General features: G+C 39.1%; 1 protein-coding gene across 2 annotated transcripts in view; it reads left to right on the top strand.

The window, feature by feature from the left end:
• Positions 1–20,250, top strand: part of LOC133570153 (low-density lipoprotein receptor-like) — a 43,583-nt gene that overhangs the window by 7,807 nt on the left and 15,526 nt on the right. The window contains exons 2-9 of one of the 2 annotated variants that reach the window (XM_061922861.2): positions 9,762–9,881; positions 10,092–10,214; positions 14,785–15,210; positions 15,290–15,412; positions 19,155–19,277; positions 19,463–19,585; positions 19,677–19,805; positions 19,891–20,062. In XM_061922861.2, coding sequence (XP_061778845.2) covers positions 9,762–9,881; positions 10,092–10,214; positions 14,785–15,210; positions 15,290–15,412; positions 19,155–19,277; positions 19,463–19,585; positions 19,677–19,805; positions 19,891–20,062 — 1,339 coding nt within the window. The remainder of the gene's footprint in view (positions 1–9,761; positions 9,882–10,091; positions 10,215–14,784; positions 15,211–15,289; positions 15,413–19,154; positions 19,278–19,462; positions 19,586–19,676; positions 19,806–19,890; positions 20,063–20,250) is intronic. The other variant, XM_061922862.2, reaches the window with a different exon arrangement.

Below are 20,250 nucleotides of genomic sequence, written 5' to 3' on the forward strand. Positions count from 1 at the left end.
AGTGGTTTAGGAAGACACTGCAAAGCTGCCAGGCCTGCATCTATTGATTATTTTAGTAATCTATCAATAAGTTTGTTCGAGTACCATATTTTTCGGACTATAAGTCGCAGTTTTTTTGATAGTTTGGCCAGGCTCCAGTGCGACTTATATATGATTTTTTCCTTCTTTATTATGCATTTTCGGCAGGTGCGTCTTATACTCCGGTGCGACTTATACTCCGAAAAATACGGTAATCAGATTAAAGACACTTCATAGCCTAAATGTGTATTTTAAGGGGAATTGTTAAACAAACAACACTTTTTCTGCTTACCATAACCTTCATTTTTTTCTTAACCAATACACATCATTAACCTTGAAATTGCACTCTTTAAAATGCGAGCATTAATAAAAAAAAAATAAAAAAAACTCTTTGCTGTTTGCCGCCACACAGATCACAGCAAGCACAATCCCACTCTCTTTTGCAGCGGCCGTGTGGAAACTATGTCCCCGTACTTAAAGTTCTCGGCACCCAATGTGACCCTGATTTGATCAATGTTCATTAGTTTATTAACTCATTAAATGATTAATCGATGTAACAAAACTTAAATTGAAGCTTTTTTTAAAATCAAATTACCCTATTTTTCGGAGTATAAATCGCTCCGGAGTATAAGTCGCACCGGCCGAAAATGCATAATAAAGAAGGAAAAAAACATATAAGTCGCACTGGAGTATAAGTCTTGGGGAAATTTATTTAATAAAACCCAACACCAAGAATAGACATTTGAAAGGCAATTTAAAATAAATAAAGAATAGTGAACAACAGGCTGAATAAGTGTACGTTATATGAGGCATAAATAACCAACTGAGAACGTGCCTGGTATGTTAACGTAACATATTATGGTAAGAGTCATTCAAATAACTATAACATATAGAACATGCTATACGTTTACCAAACAATCTGTCACTCCTAATCGCTAAATCCCATGAAATCTTATACGTCTAGTCTCTTACGTAAATGAGCTAAATAAAATTATTTGATATTTCACGGTAATGTGTTAATCATTTCACACATAAGTCGCCCCTGAGTATAAGTCGCCAAACTATGAAAAAAAACTGCGACTTATAGTCCGAAAAATACGGTAATCAATTCAATTGATAAATTGTTGAAGCCATATAAGCTGTTGTAACTTGAAGTCTTAACTTTAAACTTTAAGTCTCAAAACTCCAAATAATTTAGCTAAATCTATATTTAAGAAGATAATGGGACAGTGAGCCTTCCCTCAGAGAATATAACACAGGTGGGATCTCCACTGAAAAAAATATTTCCTGAAGCACATTTGCCAAAGTTTTCTGCTCAACCCAGACTTTTGCTTTCTCAGTGTAGAAACAAAAAAATATTTGATATTGCTTTTAAACATAAGCTGCATTAGCAGACTTGAAAAATGTATGTCTTTATTTTTTTTAAACTGCTGCATCAGAGGAATACGGCTTCATACTTTGAAAACCCTGTTATACAGTAGACCAGTGGTTCTCAAATGGGGGTACGCGTACCCCTGGGGGTACTTGAAGGTATGCCAAGGGGTACATGAGATTTTTTCAAAAATATTCTAAAAATAGCAACAATTCAAAAATCCTTTATAAATATAAATAAAAACGTATCTTTTTTTTCAAATAGTTCAAGAAAGACCACTACACATGAGCAATATTTTGCACTGTTATACAATTTAATACATCAGAAACTGATGACATAGTGCTGTATTTTACTTCTTTATCTCTTTTTTTCAACCAAAAATGCTTTGCTCTGATTAGGGGGTACTTGAATTAAAAACTAATTCACAGGGGGTACATCACTGAAAAAAGGTTGCAGTAGACAACTGAAATAGGCGATCCCTGGTTGTCAGGGCGATGAAAGAGCTGCTATTCACCTGATCCGTGCAAATGAAGCTCTTATCATATAAACAATTATCACTTACTGTTGCTTTAAAGTGTGCAGCAAATAATCGAGGCCAACTTGGTCCCTTATTACATGTTTTGGGTCATTTGTGGTTTGTTAGTGATGTGAAACTCACAACAACTCCCGATTCAGTTTGATGCAGAATTTTTTTGGGGGGGGGATTCTATTAAGAATGAGCATAAAGTACCACGGGGCACTGAGATTCATCACCAACTGCGCTCCCCTTACTCACCATTGTGTGTTATACTCAATGGTTAACTGGACATCTTTATGTGCTCAACGCCTCAATCATTGGTATGTTTTCATCTACAAAACCATTCTGGGTATCACTCCATCTTATCTGTCTTGTCTTTTAACAAAGAAACAAGGAAGTCACAATCTTCGTTCAATGAATGTTCTGCAATTTGTCGTCCCCAAAGTAAGAACTGAACTGGGCAAGAAAGCATTTAGGTTTTCAGCACCGAAGGCATGGAATAACCTACAATCGAATATTAAACTTCAAACCCTAGTTACGTTGAATGAGTTTAAAACTTCTGTGAAAGGACTGCAGTCTACCTTGTCTGTGTGCACATGTGTCATGTGAGCAAGTTTTAATGTTGTAAATGTGATGTTTTATGTATTTGTTTACTGTTTGTAACCTTGCTGCTGCCCTCTTGGCCAGGTCTCCCTTGGAAAAGAGATATTTGATCTCAATGGGATTTTACCTGGTTAAATAAAGGCTAATAAATAATAAATAAATAAAGATAGCTTAAATGTCTTCTTTAAAGGCATTTTTTGAAAATAATGAAAGATTGGTGATGAGAAATGAAAACATTGGCCTTGTATGCTTTCCAGTTTCCATTCAGTAAAGGTCTGATAATGGTGAAGCATGCATGCTTTGCCAGAGGGTGGAGTGGCACTACCCGAGTCCTTAGCAAATGTTGTGGTCTCCTTGTGTCGGTTGTGCATTAACGCAACAGCTGCACTTACTTTGGGAACTATTCCTGTAAATGCTAATTGGTTTCCAGTCTGGGGTTTGCGTCACACGTGGGCTGGCGTTGTGGTTTGGGTATGAGCGAGGGTGGGGGAATGCAGAAAGCAGTGCAGCCTTTTCTTACATGTAGGATATTTCCTCCCCAAATAAGCGTGTTTATTACCTTTGCATGGTCTTTTTTCTTGTTGTGATGATTTGAAAACATCAGCCAGACATTCCATGATTAGTCATTAACGATTTCTTTAGAGAAATCTATGCCTCAGGGTTACTGTAGTGATGCCGCTGCAGGCAGGTTCACTGTCGGACCAATCAGCAACCAGTGGTGTGATTGTTCTCCTCCCATGCTATTATCCTAAAATGCCAGTCTGACTCGTCCTCCAGGATAATGGTGAGGTGTTGCACAAGGCCACACCCTCGCTGGAGGAGCCTGAATGAATGTACCATTCGCTGCCATTACAGAACGTGAATGTGTACTTTGCTATAGATGTGATTGCCTTTGGTCACGACCTCTCAACTCAAAATACGCCCAGATCGTTTCTAGTGTTAGACTGCTTCAAAATTCAATCGTTTGATTGAAAAGTGACGTCGTTTCAACGCAGATGACAAACTGGAGTAAAGCTGCAGATGTTTTGTGTCCAATCCCTCTACTTTGGAGTGTTTTCTACAGTTATATTTGATACTGGCATTTTGGGGCGGCATAGCTCAGTTGGTAGAGTGGCCGTGCCAGCAACTTGAGAGTTCCAGGTTCAATCCCCACTTCCACCATCCTGGTCACTGCCGTTGTGTCCTTGGGCAAGACACTTTACCCGCCTGCTCCCAGTGCCATCCACACTGGTTTAAATGTAACTTAGATATTGGGTTTCACTATGTAAAGCGCTTTGAGTCAATAGAGAAAAGCGCTATATAAATATAATTCAATTCACTTCAATACTGGTACGATCCAGCAGTACAGCTGTAGTAATACAAGTACAATAAAGTCTCCATTATGAAACATCATTTCCCAAAGGAAATAATATAAGTTAAAGTAATCTGTTTTGCGAGTCAAACCGTTGCCATCATAAACAGTCTCTACAGGAAATCGCAATGTCGCGATCGTGCCAATTCACGCAAATTTAACCAATCCCCATGAATTATGCACAGACTTGCATTTTTGTCCAATGCCCGTAACTTCCCCGCATTTTGATCCAATCTGCGTCATCTTGGCCTATGGTATTTGTCTCTGAGCAGCGCTCAAACACACACGGCAACTGTTTGTTTATTGTGTAGACAAAGCCCGATCAACAACATATAACAATATATCAATCAATCAATCAATCAAAGTTTATTTATAAAGCCCCTAATAGGGATGTCCTGATCCAGGTTTTTGCACTTTCGATCCGATACCGATATTGTTTTTGCACTTCCAATCCGATACCGATACTGACCGATACTGGCGTATCCGAGCATGTATTAAAGTTTAAAGTTATTTAGCCTACTTAGTTGTCAGAATCATGTTGAAAAGGGTTTTAGTACTCTTGATAACAACTAGCCAGCTGAATTAGGGGAGTTTGAATAATACACAATGGTTGGTAACAAGAAACTGACCTGTTTATTCAAGGATAAACACAAAATAGACAAAATTATACATGACAAACAGAAATGGCATCATTGAAACTAGGGCTGGGCGATATGGCCTTTTTTTAATATTGCGATAATTTAAGGCCATATTGCGATACACGATATATATCTCGATATTTTGCCTTAGCCTTGAATGAACACTTGATGCATATAATCACAGCAGTATGATGATTCTATGTGTTTTGATTGATTGATTGAGACTTTTATTAGTAGGTTGCACAGTGAAGTACATATTCCGTACAATTGACCACTAAATGGTAACACCCGAATAAGTTTTTCAACTTGTTTAAGTCGGGATCCACTAGTTTCATGATACAGATATATACTATCAGATATATACTATCATCATAATACAGTCATCACACAAGATAATCACATTGAATTATTTATAATCCGGGGTGTGGAGGGGGGCGCCTGATGTAAGTGTCAAAAAGACAGCCAAAAGAGTTTGATATGAGAATAAATCTAAAGTTAAAATATAGGGTAGAAATGCACCCATTTGCAGGAAATGTAGTCTTGATTTTCAAAATGTTCTTTCAAGGCTTGCATGTCTACATTAAAACATTCTTCTTCATACTGCATTAATATATGATACTTTTAAACTTTCATGCAGAGAAGGAAATCACAACTAAATAGATCACTAATTTTTTCATACGGTGTTGATGTGGAAATTTTTGCCTCGGCATTTTGATGGTGTGGACGTGTGGCACCGAACGGAGATAAGCGTCTCGACAGACGTTACAATATTTGAACAATGATGACGAAAACTGTTTTCTCTGTCGTGTCTGTGTGTCGAAAATTGTTATGCGCTTATTTTTTTATTTGATTTTGTGCATGGCATAGATTTGCCGTGCGCAGAGGACGTTTGAGCAGGCGCGCACCTTAGCGGCTGCGCTAGCATCACAGCTAACGTTAGCCATGCTGCTACCTCTCTGCTGGGAGAGGACGTATACGTATGTGACGTATGACGTGTGTAAGAAGTTGCGCTTGCTGTCTGTGAGAAGGAGACAGAAGAAGGAGTGGGAAGAGCCTGTAGTGCAATGCCAGCAGCTAAAAGCAACTGCGTGAGAATCCATAGACCTGTGGATGTGTTGAAGGTGTGCTGGAAAATGCGGAACGGAAATAGGGAGCAGCAGAAAAGTGGAATGTATTATTTGAATCTGTGCGTTGTTAAACACGGACCGGAGTTTTTTTTTAAAACAGGATCTTTATCGGCTTTTTCCCATGCCTTGCCGATACGCATTTTTTGGCAAATATCGGCGGCCGATCCGATACAAATATCGGATCGGGACATCCCTAGCCCCTAATCACAAATGCCTCAAAGGGCTGCACAAACCACAACACGTATTTATCAAGCGTCTTAGAATTACTCCTAAGAAGTCTGCTAAGAGTTGACTTATGAGTAAAGAAATTCTTCGCTGAAAGCTGCACTTAAAAGTTAGTTATCAAGCGTCTTACTCACACTTTCAGCGAAGTGTAGGACTGAATCTTAAGTGTCACACTCAGAGCTGAATTACGACATTGTATGTGCCGTAAACGGAATTTTAGGTGACATCATTTCTGTGTCCATAGAAATGACCAATCACAGAAGGGGAATCTCTTGTCTAAGAACAAAGAAATATCTTAGAAATATTTAAGTGGACAATGGGAGTGTATATTTTGACAATAAACTACAAAATAATACAAAACAAACAATATTGGCAATGAATCAAAAATAAATGTTTCTTTTTCTTTCCAATTCATTTTCCCAGTGGCGAGATATCGAAGCATTGTGATGACCTTTAGTTCTGCTGTGAAAGCTCTGCTGCGTGATGTTGCTGATGAGATGACGCCCCTTATTATTAAATCTGTGACAAAAATAATACCCGCTCTGTCTAAACGATACCGTTTGATCAGCTGCTCGTCATCAGGACATCCTTCCGCTCCCTGAACGTTTGCGCACGTCTCTCTCGCCTCAGTGCCATCCCCCGCTGGCAACTCCTAACCACTTAGGACACCTCTGAAGGTCTCTTAAATATCGTGGAGAGTAGGAGTGATTCTTAGACTTAAGAAAGTTGATAAATAGCTTTTATTCTTAAGTTTGAGAGTAGGACTACATTTCGCAAATTCTCAGGACTTAAGTGTAAAATGGCACTCTAAGACGCTTGATAAATACGGCCCCTGATCACACATTCGGGCAAGAAAAATCTCAACCTAATGGGAACAATGAGAAACCTTGGAAGGAACCACAAATATTTGATCATCTCTTATTTACTAACAAAAATAGCGCTATAGAGCGCTCTCAACAATTTACAATTGCTTAAATAATTATTTAAGCTGGACAAACTCTTTTCAAGCGTAAAACATACATGTAGAATGTCTGTAACCTGTGGACGACATAGCAGACAGGGGACAATAAAGAAGCCTTTGGTGGTGTTTCTCTCTGTAATAATAACAATTAATTATTACTATTATTAGTTATAATGAACTAAAATTTGACAATGGTCTCCTGAATATGCGTTTATTACTGCCATCGAGTGCCTACTTTTAGGTCGGTGCCGTACAAAACAAGTAAAACATCTTTGTTGAGATCCTGTGCTTTTTGAGGTTAAGGTCACAAGGAACACTTATAACATTGATACCAAATTCATTTAATCACAATTTGATTCAATGAGTTTGAAATAAACCTCAAAATATTGCAACGTTTGCGGCAACATTCTGAAAAAGCTGCCGCAAATTCAAGCCTATTAGGCCGCAACAATCATAAAAAACGCCTGCAAAACCCTGGAGGGACTGATAAAACCTTCATTAAATGTACATTTTTGAAAAATATTTTAACTTTTTTAACTGTGTTCAAGTGTAAAACAAGTTATCCTCTGTTAATGTTGAAATGTGAAAATACTTTACACTAAAAAACTATCTTAACTTTATAAGTACATGCTTGGTTGACAAATTTGGTAAAGGCTGGCACCTTTTCTTGAAATAAGCGTAATAAAAAGCCAAAGTAAGACAGAAGGAAAAGCAAAGCAAGCGTGACACATGCATGACGATGGTTTGAACTCTGTGCAACTTGGCAGCCCAAATTAAGGTGCAGACTTAAGTTCATGTTAAAGTACCAATGATTGTCACACACACACTAGGTGTGGCGAAATTATTCTCTGCATTTGACCCATCACCCTTGATCATCCCCTGGGAGGTGAGAGGAGCAGTGAGTAGCAGCGGTGGCTGCGCCTGGGAATAATTTCTGGTGATTTAACCCCCAATTCCAACCCTTGATGCTGAGTGTCAAGCAGGGAGGTAATGGGTCCCATTTTTATAGTCTTTGGTATGACTCGGCCGTGGTTTGAACTCACAACCTACCGATCTCAGGGCGGACACTCTAACCACTAAGCCACTGAGTGGTTAGAGTGAAGGTTTCATTGTACAATTCAGAGACTCTGAATTGTACAATGAAACCTTCCACAGTAAAGCCAACAATAAAAAATCTACCTTTTCACCAACTTTTTATTACCAGAAACTAATTTACTGTATTTTTCGGACTGTAAGTCACAGTTTTTTTCATAGTTTAGCCGGGGGTGCGACTTATACTCAGGAGCGACTTATGTGTGAAATTATTAACACATTACTGTAAAATATAAAATAATATTATTTAGCTCATTCACGTAAGAGACTAGACGTATAAGATTTCATGGGATTTAGCGATTAGGAGTGACAGATTGTCTGGTAAACGTATAGCATGTTCTATATGTTATAGTTATTTGAATGACTCTTACCATAATATGTTACGTTAACATACCAGGCACCCTCTCAGTTGGTTATTTATGCCTCATATAACGTACACTTATTCAGCCTGTTGTTCACTATTCTTTATTTATTTTAAATGGCCTTTCAAATGTCTATTCTTGGTGTTGGCTTTTATCAAATAAATTTCCCCCAAAAATGCGACTTATACTCCAGTGCGACTTATATATATGTTTTTTTCCTTCTTTATTATGCATTTTCGGCAGGTGCGACTTATACTCCGAAAAATACGGTACTCAGGTAAAAAACATCTTGGTAATCTCCGGTTTGCATTTGCACCTTAAACTTCCTGTATGCATCCAAAATAATCCCCTGAAAAGTGCTCCATATTCAGAAAAAGACCCACTTACTAGCTACAGTATGTAACGTTTGTCTAGTTAAGTGTTTTTCAACCACTGTGCCGCGGCACACTAATGTGCCATGAGATACAGTCTGGTGTGCCGTGGGAGATGATCTAATTTCACCTATTTGGGTTAAAAATATTTTTTGCAAACCAGTAATTATAGTCTGCAAATGATGTGTTGTTGTTGAGTGTCGGTGCTGTCTAGAGCTCGGCAGAGTAACTATGTTATACTCTTCCATATCAGTAGGTGGCAGCCGGTAGCTAATTGCTTTGTAGATGTCGGAAACAGCGGGAGGCAGCGTGCAGGTAAAAAGGTATCTAATGCTTAAACCTAAAATAAACAAAAGGTGAGTGCCCCTAAGAAAAGGCATTAAAGTTTAGGGATGGCTATGCAGAACAAAACTAAAACTGAACTGGCTACAAAGTAAACAAAAACAGAATGCTGGACGACAGCAAAGACTTACTGTGGAGCAAAGACGACGTCCACAATGTACATCTGAACATGACAATCAACAATGTCCCCACAAAGAAGGATAAAAACAACTGAAATATTCTTGATTGCTAAAACAAAGCAGATGCGGGAAATATCGCTCAAAGGAAGACATGAAACTGCTTCAGGAAAGTACCAAAAAAAGAGAAAAAGCCACCAAAATAGGAGCGCAAGACAAGATCTAAAACACTACACACAGGAAAACAGCAAAAAACTCAAAATAAGTCACGGCGTGATGTGACAGGTGGTGACAGTACACCTACTTTGAGACAAGAGCTATATTGATGCATGCTTGGTTATGGTTTAAAGTCATATCAATCAATCAATCAATGTTTATTTATATAGCCCTAAATCACAAGTGTCTCAAAGGGCTGCATATCCAACAATTGCGACAACGACTCTTTACTGCCAACTTGTTTTTTAATGATTTCTGCTGGTGGTGTGCCTCCGGATTTTTTCAACACAAAAAATGTGCCTTGGCTCAAAAAAGGTTGAAAAACACTGCTCTAGTTTACAAAAGTCATCAATCAACATGACAAGTGTATCCGTATTTTTTCTTACTGTTGATCATGTTTGGGTAGTTTGACTTAACAGTGGGTGATTTATTTGTCATTCATTTATGCAGCTTACGAATGCAGCTCCAGTCAGCTGAAGTGCGCAAACGGCAGGTGTGTCACCCGCCGGTGGGTTTGTGACGGGACGGACGACTGTGGTGATGGAACCGATGAACTCCCTGAAACATGCGGTATGTTTTCTTTGTCTTCTTCACACTGTTTCATACTTCAAACTGGACTTTTTTATGATGGCCATTTAAGTGTTGTATTTGAGTGTTGGCAACAGACTGATGACACCATACTATACACTAATAAAAACTAATTATTCACCTCAGTTTTCTAATCTCTGTTTCAATGTGCTCAATAATAAGTCAAGTCATACTTCCTGTTTGTGTCCTCAGCGGCCAGAACGTGTCTCGACACAGAGTTCAGCTGCGGTGCCCCCGAGCATCAGTGTGTACCCCAGGGCTGGCATTGTGACGGCAAAGCTGACTGTGACAACGGCGCAGATGAGAAGAACTGCAGTAAGTTTTTTACACCATGGATGTATTTTGATGCCCGCTGCGACCCTTCAAAAGGCACTATTTAGTGACGCTACTAAATGGAGACAAGTCAAACACTTGTGCAAGGCGGAAAACCGAAGCTTGCCCCTTTAGAATGCCCACCAGCTCATTGATCGGCTTTCTGGTGCCGCCTTTTTGCCAACATGTCACTGATTGACAGCATCGGCAGCTGACCAATCAACGGTTAGATGTGATCATTCACAGGCGAGATATATATGTTATAGAAATTATTTTAAAAAAAAGATTACTGTTAAATTAGTAAGTGGGATCATAAACGCTTTCAAACACTGTTTTTGTAATATTACGGGTGTACACTGCAAAAAGTCAGTGTTCAAAAACAAGAAAAAAAATACAAAAATTTGGGGTATTTTATTTGAACTAAGCAAAATTATCTGCCAATAGAACAAGAAAATTTGGCTTGTCAAGATTTTCCAAAACAAGTAAAATTAGCTAACTTCAATGAACCCAAAAATACCTTAAAATAAGTATATTTTCACTAATAACAAGTGCACTTTTCTTGGTAGAAAAAAAAAAAAGAGACCTTTTTGCTCAATATGTTGAAAAATATTCTTAAATGAAGTAAATGCTAGTGCCATTATCTTGACATAATGATATGCGCTCAGCATGACATTTCTTGAAACCAGCAAACTTATACTAAAAACTGATTTATTGTTCTTAATGGAGGTAACCGCTTGTTACTCTCGGGGTCTCCTAGCCGCTCAGGCAAATCATATGGTCTTTTTCCATCGATAACATGACATCATCGCGCCAAGTGCGTGCTCTTTCAGTCAATTAGTGCGCATATATACAGCCCGGCCCCTGGCCAAAATTTTTTTAATTGTAATTTTGAAGAATTTATCTGAATGTGCATGAACTATTTCTGTTCAAAATTGTTAGAAATGTCAAATGTTAAATGTTTAAATATTAACTGTCAGTTTACTGTACTGTGCCAACTGTACTACTATATGAGTACATATTTTCTATTGTTTCATTGAAAATAAAACAGCAAAGTCCATTTGGCTGTCATCTGATTTAATTATGAGACACAATTGTCTCTTTCATGCTTGAAATAAGAAATTATTACTTTAAAAAAGTAGTTTTATGACACAGCTTTGCAACAGTTGATATTCTAGTTTCAAGCATGTTTTACTCAATATAGCTCATAAAATCTCAGCAACAAGCTGTAATATCTTACTGAGATCATTTAGGACCAAAACCCTTAAAACAAGTAAAACACTCTAACATAAAATCTGCTTAGTGAGAAGAATGATCTTATTACACAGAAAATAAGCAAATATCACCCTTATTTGAGATATTCAATCTTACTTAGATTTCAGTTTTTGCAGTGTAGTTCACAGTACATTTTATCAGCTCAGGAAGAGAGTACCGTATTTTTCAGACTATAAGTCGCAGGTTTTTTCATAGTTTGGCCGGGCTCCAGTGCGACTTATATATGTTTTTTTCCTTTTTTATTATGCATTTTCGGCAGGTGCGCCTTATACTCCGGTGCGACTTATACTCCGAAAAATCAGTATGTTGCAGGAGTGCAATGGCCATCGTGAGGTTTATTTTATTTTTATTTTTAAACGCCTGACACTGTTGAGAAGCAAACAATAGCTTGCAAAATGGAAATCAATAAATGACAGAGTGCTTTAAGTACAATTAAGTGAAAAAACATACTTGCCATACCAGGCACACTTCACACGGATGTACTGTATCAGCGATGGCAGTGCTTATCACTTCTGACTGGTGGTTTAGTAGTTAAAGTGCGCAATCAAGATGTGAACAACAGTTCAAAAAATAGATTAAATTCCTGTTCAAGTCACAAAAAGTGAAGTCTTCGACAACCTACAATTGTTGCACTAATATAGATTAAACATTTATCAAGTATTCTTAATAATCCCAAAACATGCATCTAATTCTTTAAACCATGCCCTTTCAAGCCAGGCCTATTGTATTCAAACCATTTGTCTCCTCTCCACTTCTGAAATCCAGGCCCTGTTATATGTATATGTAATATGCATAGAAGAATAACAGCTGCAAATACACTGTATAGCAGACCTGGGCAAACTAAGTTGAGTTTTTCAATCTGGCCCTCCGGACATTCCCAAATCATTTTTTTTAGATCTTTAAGATGGAAAGTGTAGCTGCCATTATGATGTGCAGTGATGTTTTCTAATGACCGTAAGTCTTGAACTATACAAAGTATTTCAATGGTTGGAATCTGTGCTTTTGCATGATATACTAGTTACTATCTAATTAGTTACTATGGTCATTTAAATAGTTACTATGGTAATCTAATCAGTTAATATGGTCATCTAATTAGTTTCTATGGTAATGTAAGCCACGATGCAACAAGCAGTGTGGGTGGGGAGCGGTTTCACAGAGTGTTTCTAGAGCCTGAAATGTGGGTGTCAGGGACAGACTATCATGACTTGGTCCTGGGTGTTTGCTTTTCCGGGATGCAACGGAAAGTTGGCTCGGGCGAGACGGGAATGAAGGTACATGATTTATTTAATATATTTAAAAAAACGTGCAAACGAAAAGCGCGCACAGTGGCAAACTATGAAACCAAAAGACTATAGCATTAATAAACAAAAACTTACTTGGCATGGAACCGGCATGAAAAAAGAGTAGCAAGGGTCATAAGGGTGTGGAGAGTGCGCAGAAGCATAAATGCGGGGACAAACTGAAAAACAATGAACTTAAATACTACAGACATGATTAACGAAAACAGGTGCGTGACTCAAAACGTGAAACAGGTGCGTGACGTGACAGGTGAAAACTAATGGTTGCTATGGTGACAAACAAGAGTGCACAATGAGTCCAAACGTGGAACAGGTGAAACTAATGGGTAATCATGGAAACAAGACAAGGGAGTGAAAAGCCAGAAACTAAAAAGTCCAATAACTAAATAAAACATGACTAAGACAAAAATATGATCACACAGACATGACACAGACGTTGAAGGAGATTTTTACAACAAAGTTGGTTTTTGTACTCTTCACGTTCATATTTCGCCTTGTTTGTTGCATTTTCGTTGTTTTCGCTCGATTGTAAATGTAGATCGAGAAGGGGTATGAGAAGTAAAATATATATGTCAATATTCCGTGTTTTATGCTTCATAGTTAATATTGTAAATCCCACATTATTGTCATGAACTTTCTGGGTGTCTCATTCAGTAGAACATGTAAAATTCCGTCCGGTTTTTTTAAGGCGGTCTGTCATAACGTTTTTAGCTTTCAATCAGACATTATTGTGAGGTTTTGTATTAGTGTTAGGATCCAAACACACATACTGTACAGCACATTTTCACAGCTTGTGTGTGTGTGTGTGTGTGTGTGTGTGTGTGTGTGTGTGTGTATGTGTGTGTGTGTGTGTGTGTGTGTGTGTGTGTGTGTGTGTGTGTGTGTGTGTGTGTGTGTGTGTTCATATTTATATATATATATATATACATAGATAGATAGATGTACCGGCCCCCAGAAACATTTTTTTCTCTAAATGTGAACCCCCAGTCAAAATAAATGCCCAGGCCTGCTGTATACTCTCTGACCCCGTATCTCAGCGACTGTGTCACAAACCTGGGGGTAAAGTTCGACTCAGATTTTAAATTCGAAAAACAAATCAGCAGCGTCGTTCAAAAAAGCTTTTATCAATTACGGCAAATAGCGAAAGTGAAACCGCTTCTATCAGGACATGATCTCGAGAAATTAATCCACGCCTTTATCTCGACTCGTCTTGACTACTGCAACGCCCTGTATGTAGGCATTAGCCAGGCCTCCCTCGCCCGCCTGCAGCTCGTGCAGAACTCTGCTGCTCGTCTGCTAACACAGACCCGCAGACGTGAGCACATCACCCCTCTATTAGCGTCCCTTCACTGGCTCCCTGTGCATTATCGAATCAATTTTAAACTCCTTTTATTTGTTTTAAATGTCTAAACAACCTCGCGCCAACCTATCTCTCTGACCTCCTTCAGCCTTACTGCCCCACCCGATCCTTAAGATCAGCCGATCAGCTGCTGTTGACGGTCCCTGACACAAGGCTGAAGCTTAGAGGTGACAGAGCTTTCGCCGCTGCTGCTCCCAAGCTCTGGAACGACCTATCTCTGAGTGTTAGACAAGCCTCCTCTCTTCCTGTTTTTAAATCTCTCTTAAAAACATACTTTTATTCCATGGCTTTTAACACTGAGTGATATCCATCCTGCAATGGCGCCCCATAATACACCTGCTGTGAACCTGTTTTTATGTTTTTATTTATTCTATTTTATTTATTTATTTTTTATCGTGTTTTGTTTGTGTTGTGTTTGCTTGGTACTCGTATTATCTTTTAACCTGCCCATTGTACAGCACTTTGGCTACCTCTGTGGTAAATTTTAAATGTGCTTTATAAATAAAGTTGATTTAATTTGATTTGATAGGCTATTCTACTACCGTATTTTTCGGACTATAAGTCGCAGTTTTTTTCATAGTTTGGCCGGGCTCCAGTGCGACTTATATATGTTTTTTCCTTCTTTATTATGCATTTTCGGCAGGTGCGACTTATACTCCGAAAAATACGGTAATTCCCCCCTTCCTCATCCCCACAGCGGCAAAGCAGTGCACGGCTCAGCAGTTCCGCTGCACCACAGGACAGTGTATATCTCACAGCTTCGTATGTGACCACGACGACGACTGTCCCGACGGCTCAGACGAGGCTTCCTGCCCGAAGCCGACATGTAGCCCGCAGACCTTCCAGTGTAACAACTCTGTATGCTTGCCCGCTACATGGCGCTGCGACGGCGACAAAGACTGCGCCGACGGGTCCGACGAGTGGCCCCAGAACTGTGTGGGCAAGCAGCCGGAGAAGAAGACTTGTTCAGAGCATGAGTTCCAGTGCGCTGATGGCTTTTGCACACACAGCAGCTGGCGCTGCGATGGCAGCACGGACTGCCTGGATCACTCGGATGAAGTCAACTGCAGTGAGTTAACTTTTTTTTTCATTACATCGAGTTACATTTTCAGCATCTCTCATTTAATCCATTTGTTCATTATTTCCAGCTCGCCCTACTTGTCAGCTCGATGAGTTCCAATGCGGTGACGGCACGTGCATCCATGGCAGCCGTCAGTGCGACAACCTGCGCCACTGTTCAGACGGTAGCGATGAGCTCGGCTGCCCAGCAGGTGACTTTATTCATTTAATACAGTGTAACTTCAGGTACTTTTACGGTTGTGAAAGGGGAAGCTCATTTCCAGAAACTTTACAGTTTAATGGGGAAGTTTTGGAAGTCAAAAAAGTGATGATGACCCTAAGGACTGACATAATTGAACTCAGCTGGGTTAGGCTCCAGCTTACCAGCAACCGTAAAGACGATAAGCGGTATAGAAAAATAATGGATGATTAATTTGCATCATCGAAACAATTCATCTATTGTACAATCATCTTTTTTTTTTCTATTTCATTTTAAATGTATTTAGCCACTAAGGGACAGTGTTGGGTTTGTTACTGAAAACCAGTAACTAGTTACAGTTACTAGTTACTTTATTTCAACAGTAACTCAGTTACTAACTCAGTTACTTACACCAAAAAGTCATATGTTACTGTGAAAAGTAACTATTTAGTTACTTACCGTATTTTTCGGCGTATAAGTCGCTCCGGAATATAAGTCGCACCAGCCGAAAATGTATAATAAAGAAGGAAAAAAACATATATAAGTCACACTGGAGTATAAATCGCAAAATGTATTTGATAAAACCCAACACCAAGAATAGACATTTGAAAGGCAATTTAAAATAAATAAAGAATAGTGAACAACAGGCTGAATAAGTGTACGTTATATGAGGCATAAATAACCAACTGAGAACGTGCCTGGTATGTTAACGTAACATATTATGGTAAGAGTCATTCAAATAACTATAACATATAGAACATGCTATACGTTTACCAAACAATCTGTCACTCCTAATCGCTAAATCCCATGAAATCTTATACGTCTAGTCTCTTACGTGAATGAGCTAAATAATATTATCTGATATTTTACGGTAATGTGTTAATAATTTCACACATAAGTCGCTCCTGAGTATAAGTCGCACCAAACTGTGAAAAAAACTGCGACTTATAGTCCGAAAAATACGGTATGTATTTTTTTTTTTTTTTTTAAGGCCCCCTTTAATGCCCTTTTAGCCTTCATTTCAGTACTGTTATTGCACTGGAGAATAATACAGTCTGTTGATCAACTTGACATGCATTTGCATCACTGAACTCTGCTAAGCAATGTGCTCTACATACAACACACAAAGACAAAGATAGGTTTCAAAGGGCCAATTTGTTTCAGGCCAGAACAAATTGACAAAACTTTTTTAAATAGCTGCAAGATAACATACATAAGTAACAAACAGCATAATAACATAGCTGTAAACCAAGAAAGGCACACACTACATACACAAAGCCTAACTAGGCGTTTTTTTCTCTCAAGGAATTCTGAAATAAAATCATGTCTGAAGCCCAGAATACTCAACACAATTCCCCAGTTTTAGTTTAGAGATAAGGAAAGATTGGCCTGGCCCACTAGCATCCCTCTTTATGTTTGTGAACTTTATAGTCTATACATTTAGAGTGATGTGATAATCAAACACTCTAGAAGTCTAGAATGAAAGAGTATATAAGAGAATTGACAGAGTGTGTGTACCTTCAGTGCTGCAATGGCTCTATCAATGTTGTCCTGGCTAGCAGTGCCTCGTTAAAATCCAGCCGCTGTTGCTTAGGAGGTGAAGTGTGTCTCTCTTTACGAGCTTCGTCGAAGCATGTTGCTTTTGTAGCTGTTTCAGCAGATTTTAATTGCTAGGATAGGATCTTTGATCCAAGACACAACTTACATTTAACTAAAATGTTCCTTTCTTTGTGGTCGACAAAAGAAAAGTAGTGACAATATCTCCATGTTAAGAAACTCGGCTTCGGGCTTCGCCATGACGTCTTGTTAGTAAACACAGACACGCCCCCTCCCACACACACACACATACACACACAAAGAGCGCACCTCTTCTCCGTCGCCTCTTCTGCAGCGTTCCAATAAAACACGCTCAGATCCTCTCAGTTTCTAGCCGATACTACATAAAAAGTAACGTAAAATAACGCAGTAACGCATCATGTAGTAACGGTAACTGAGTTACTGAATATAAAAAATAACGCGTTAGATTACTATTTACACTAACGCGTTACAAGTAACGCGTTAGTCCCAACACTAAGGGAACCTTTTTACCTGTTATTGACTATGGAGATGTGTTGTACATGAATGCTACTGCTGGTTGTCTCCACAAGCTGGATAGTGTGTACCACGGGGCACTGAGATTCATCACCAACTGCGCTCCCCTTACTCACCATTGCGTATCATACTCAATGGTTAACTGGACATCTTTATGTGCTCGACGCCTCAATCATTGGTATGTTTTCATCTACAAAACCATTCTGGATATCACTCCATCTTATCTGTCTTGTCTTTTAACAAAGAAACAAGGAAGTCACAATCTTCGTTCAATGAATGTTCTGCAATTTGTCGTCCCCAAAGTAAGAACTGAACTGGGCAAGAAAGCATTTAGGTTTTCAGCACCAAAGGCTTGGAATATCCTACAATCCGAATATTAAACTTCAAATCCTTGTTACATTGAATGAGTTTAAAGCTTCTGTGAAAAGATTGCAGTCTACCTTGTCTGTATGCACATGTGTCAAGTGAGCAAGTTTTAATGTTGTAAATGTGATGTTTTATGTGTTTGTTTACTGTTTTTAATGTAACCTTGCTGCTGCCCTCTTGGCCAGGTCTCCCTTGGAAAAGAGATCTTTGATCTCAATGGGATTTTTTTACCTGATTAAATAAAGGCTAATAATAATAAATAATACTATCGAGCGCGGCCACCGCTGCTACTCACTGCTCACCTCCCAGGGGGTGCAACAAGGGGATGGGTCAAATGCAGAGGGTAATTTCACCACACATAGTGTGTGTGTGACTATCAGTGATACTTTAACTTTAACTTTATTTATATATATTAGAAAATATAGACCACACTAAAATGTATATCATTTCTAGTTCATTCCTATGAATTCCTGTAAATTCAGATATATTCATAATTTTGCACCCTTATACGCAATCATAAACAAGTAAAGGATCGGATACATTTGAGCCATTTACAATCACGTTTTTATAGATATATTGTATTAATTGTTGCGTTTTGGACCAGTTGTTCCTCCCAGGGAATTCAAGTCACAAGTCGCTCCCAAGCTCTTTACGACACCTAAAGCTGAGTTGAAAAACCACCAGAGACAGAATAGGTATTTTGTAATATATTTGCAAAGCTTTGCATATATACATTGACAGAGACAGCATAGAACATTCGGATCGCCCCGCTAAGATGGTCTGTCCTCCCGACCAAAACCCTCTCTCCTCTTAAAATCTCTCTAGTCAAAACACATGCACATTATCTCTCCTTCTTACATTCCAAAGCCTCAAGGTTAACACACACAGTTTACTTGCAGACAAACAGAAAGAGAAGAAATGGAAAACACGAGCTGTTTTCAAATATGACTATGAAATAAAAGAAGTAACACTTAAATTCGGATATATGTAAATATCTGCCTCCGACATTATTTACAATGTTTTTGTCTGTTGCTTACATTTAAACTGTGTTTTAGTTTGGTTTGTTCAAGTGTGGCAAATTACTCTGCTCCCGTTTTATGCCTTTTCCATGCAGAGATGGCTTTAATCTAATGTTTAATTGGCATATATGGCGTTCCAATTACAGGTTTTAGCACCTCATTTTCTTGAAAAATTGCAAATGTGTTTTATATCATGGAATAAGGAAATATTTCTATTAACTACTGAGTTACGTTAAAGTACAACTCCTTTAAAACTTTATCCAATCCTTTTCTCCTCAGAAAATGCCTGCGACGGCCCCACTCAATTCAAGTGCGGCAACGGGGAGTGCATCAGCATGGCGAAGTTGTGCGACAAACAGAAAGACTGCCAGGATTGGTCGGATGAGCCAGTCACCGAGTGCAGTAAGTGTTTTTGTTTTCCCCGCTCTATTAGTGCCATTACTGCTAATGGGCTGGAAATTGTGACTGTTATTTGTATACTTTCAGCTAAAACATCTACTGCTAGTTTGAAGTAACTTTTTAAGAAAGTAAATATGACTGGTCACTTGACAACATGTTAATTATTGTGCTTGTGTGGATATCCTCAGACAACAACGAGTGCTTGAGTGGAAATGGCGGCTGCTCCCACGGTTGTATAGATCTAAAGATTGGCTACAGTTGTTCCTGCCCTGCAGGATACACACTTCAGGTGGACAAAAAAAACTGTGAAGGTGAGAAGGGTAGAAAATAGTATGGTGGGTGTTTGCATGTTTCTTCAAAAAAACAATGCAAAAATGCTTCATCTGTTTGGCCACCTTGCAGACATTGACGAATGTGCAGATCCGGACATCTGCAGTCAGATTTGCATCAATGAGCCTGGCAGCTACAAGTGTGATTGTAAAGAAGGCTTTGCCATGGACCCTGTTGCCAAGACCTGCAAGGCTGAGTCAGGTGAGCACTTTAAACAACATGCAAACACACCGTTTTATCCTGGACACCACTCAGTCTTCTTTTCCCGTTCTGTCTCTTCCTCCAGGCACCACACCCACCCTCTATTTCACAAACAGACATGAGGTGAGGAAGATGACGGTGGATCGTAGCGAGTACATGCGTCTGGTGGGCGGGCTGAAGAACGCAGTAGCTCTGGACATGGACATGCCCAGAGAGATTATCTTCTGGGCGGACCTTGCCGACAAGAAAATCTACAGGTTAAAAACCTCCTGCTTTATCCCACCAGTGGTATATGTGCCCGGTAGAGATGCGCAGATAAGCAATTATTTCATCCGCAACCGCATCACAAAAGTCGTCAACCATCCGCCATCCACCCGAACTAACATTTAATCAAAACCGCACCCGCCCGCCATCCGCCACCCGCCCGTTGTTATATATCTAATAT

Source organism: Nerophis lumbriciformis, linkage group LG27 (assembly GCF_033978685.3).
Source record: "Nerophis lumbriciformis linkage group LG27, RoL_Nlum_v2.1, whole genome shotgun sequence".
NCBI classification, from domain to species: Eukaryota; Metazoa; Chordata; class Actinopteri; order Syngnathiformes; family Syngnathidae; genus Nerophis; species Nerophis lumbriciformis.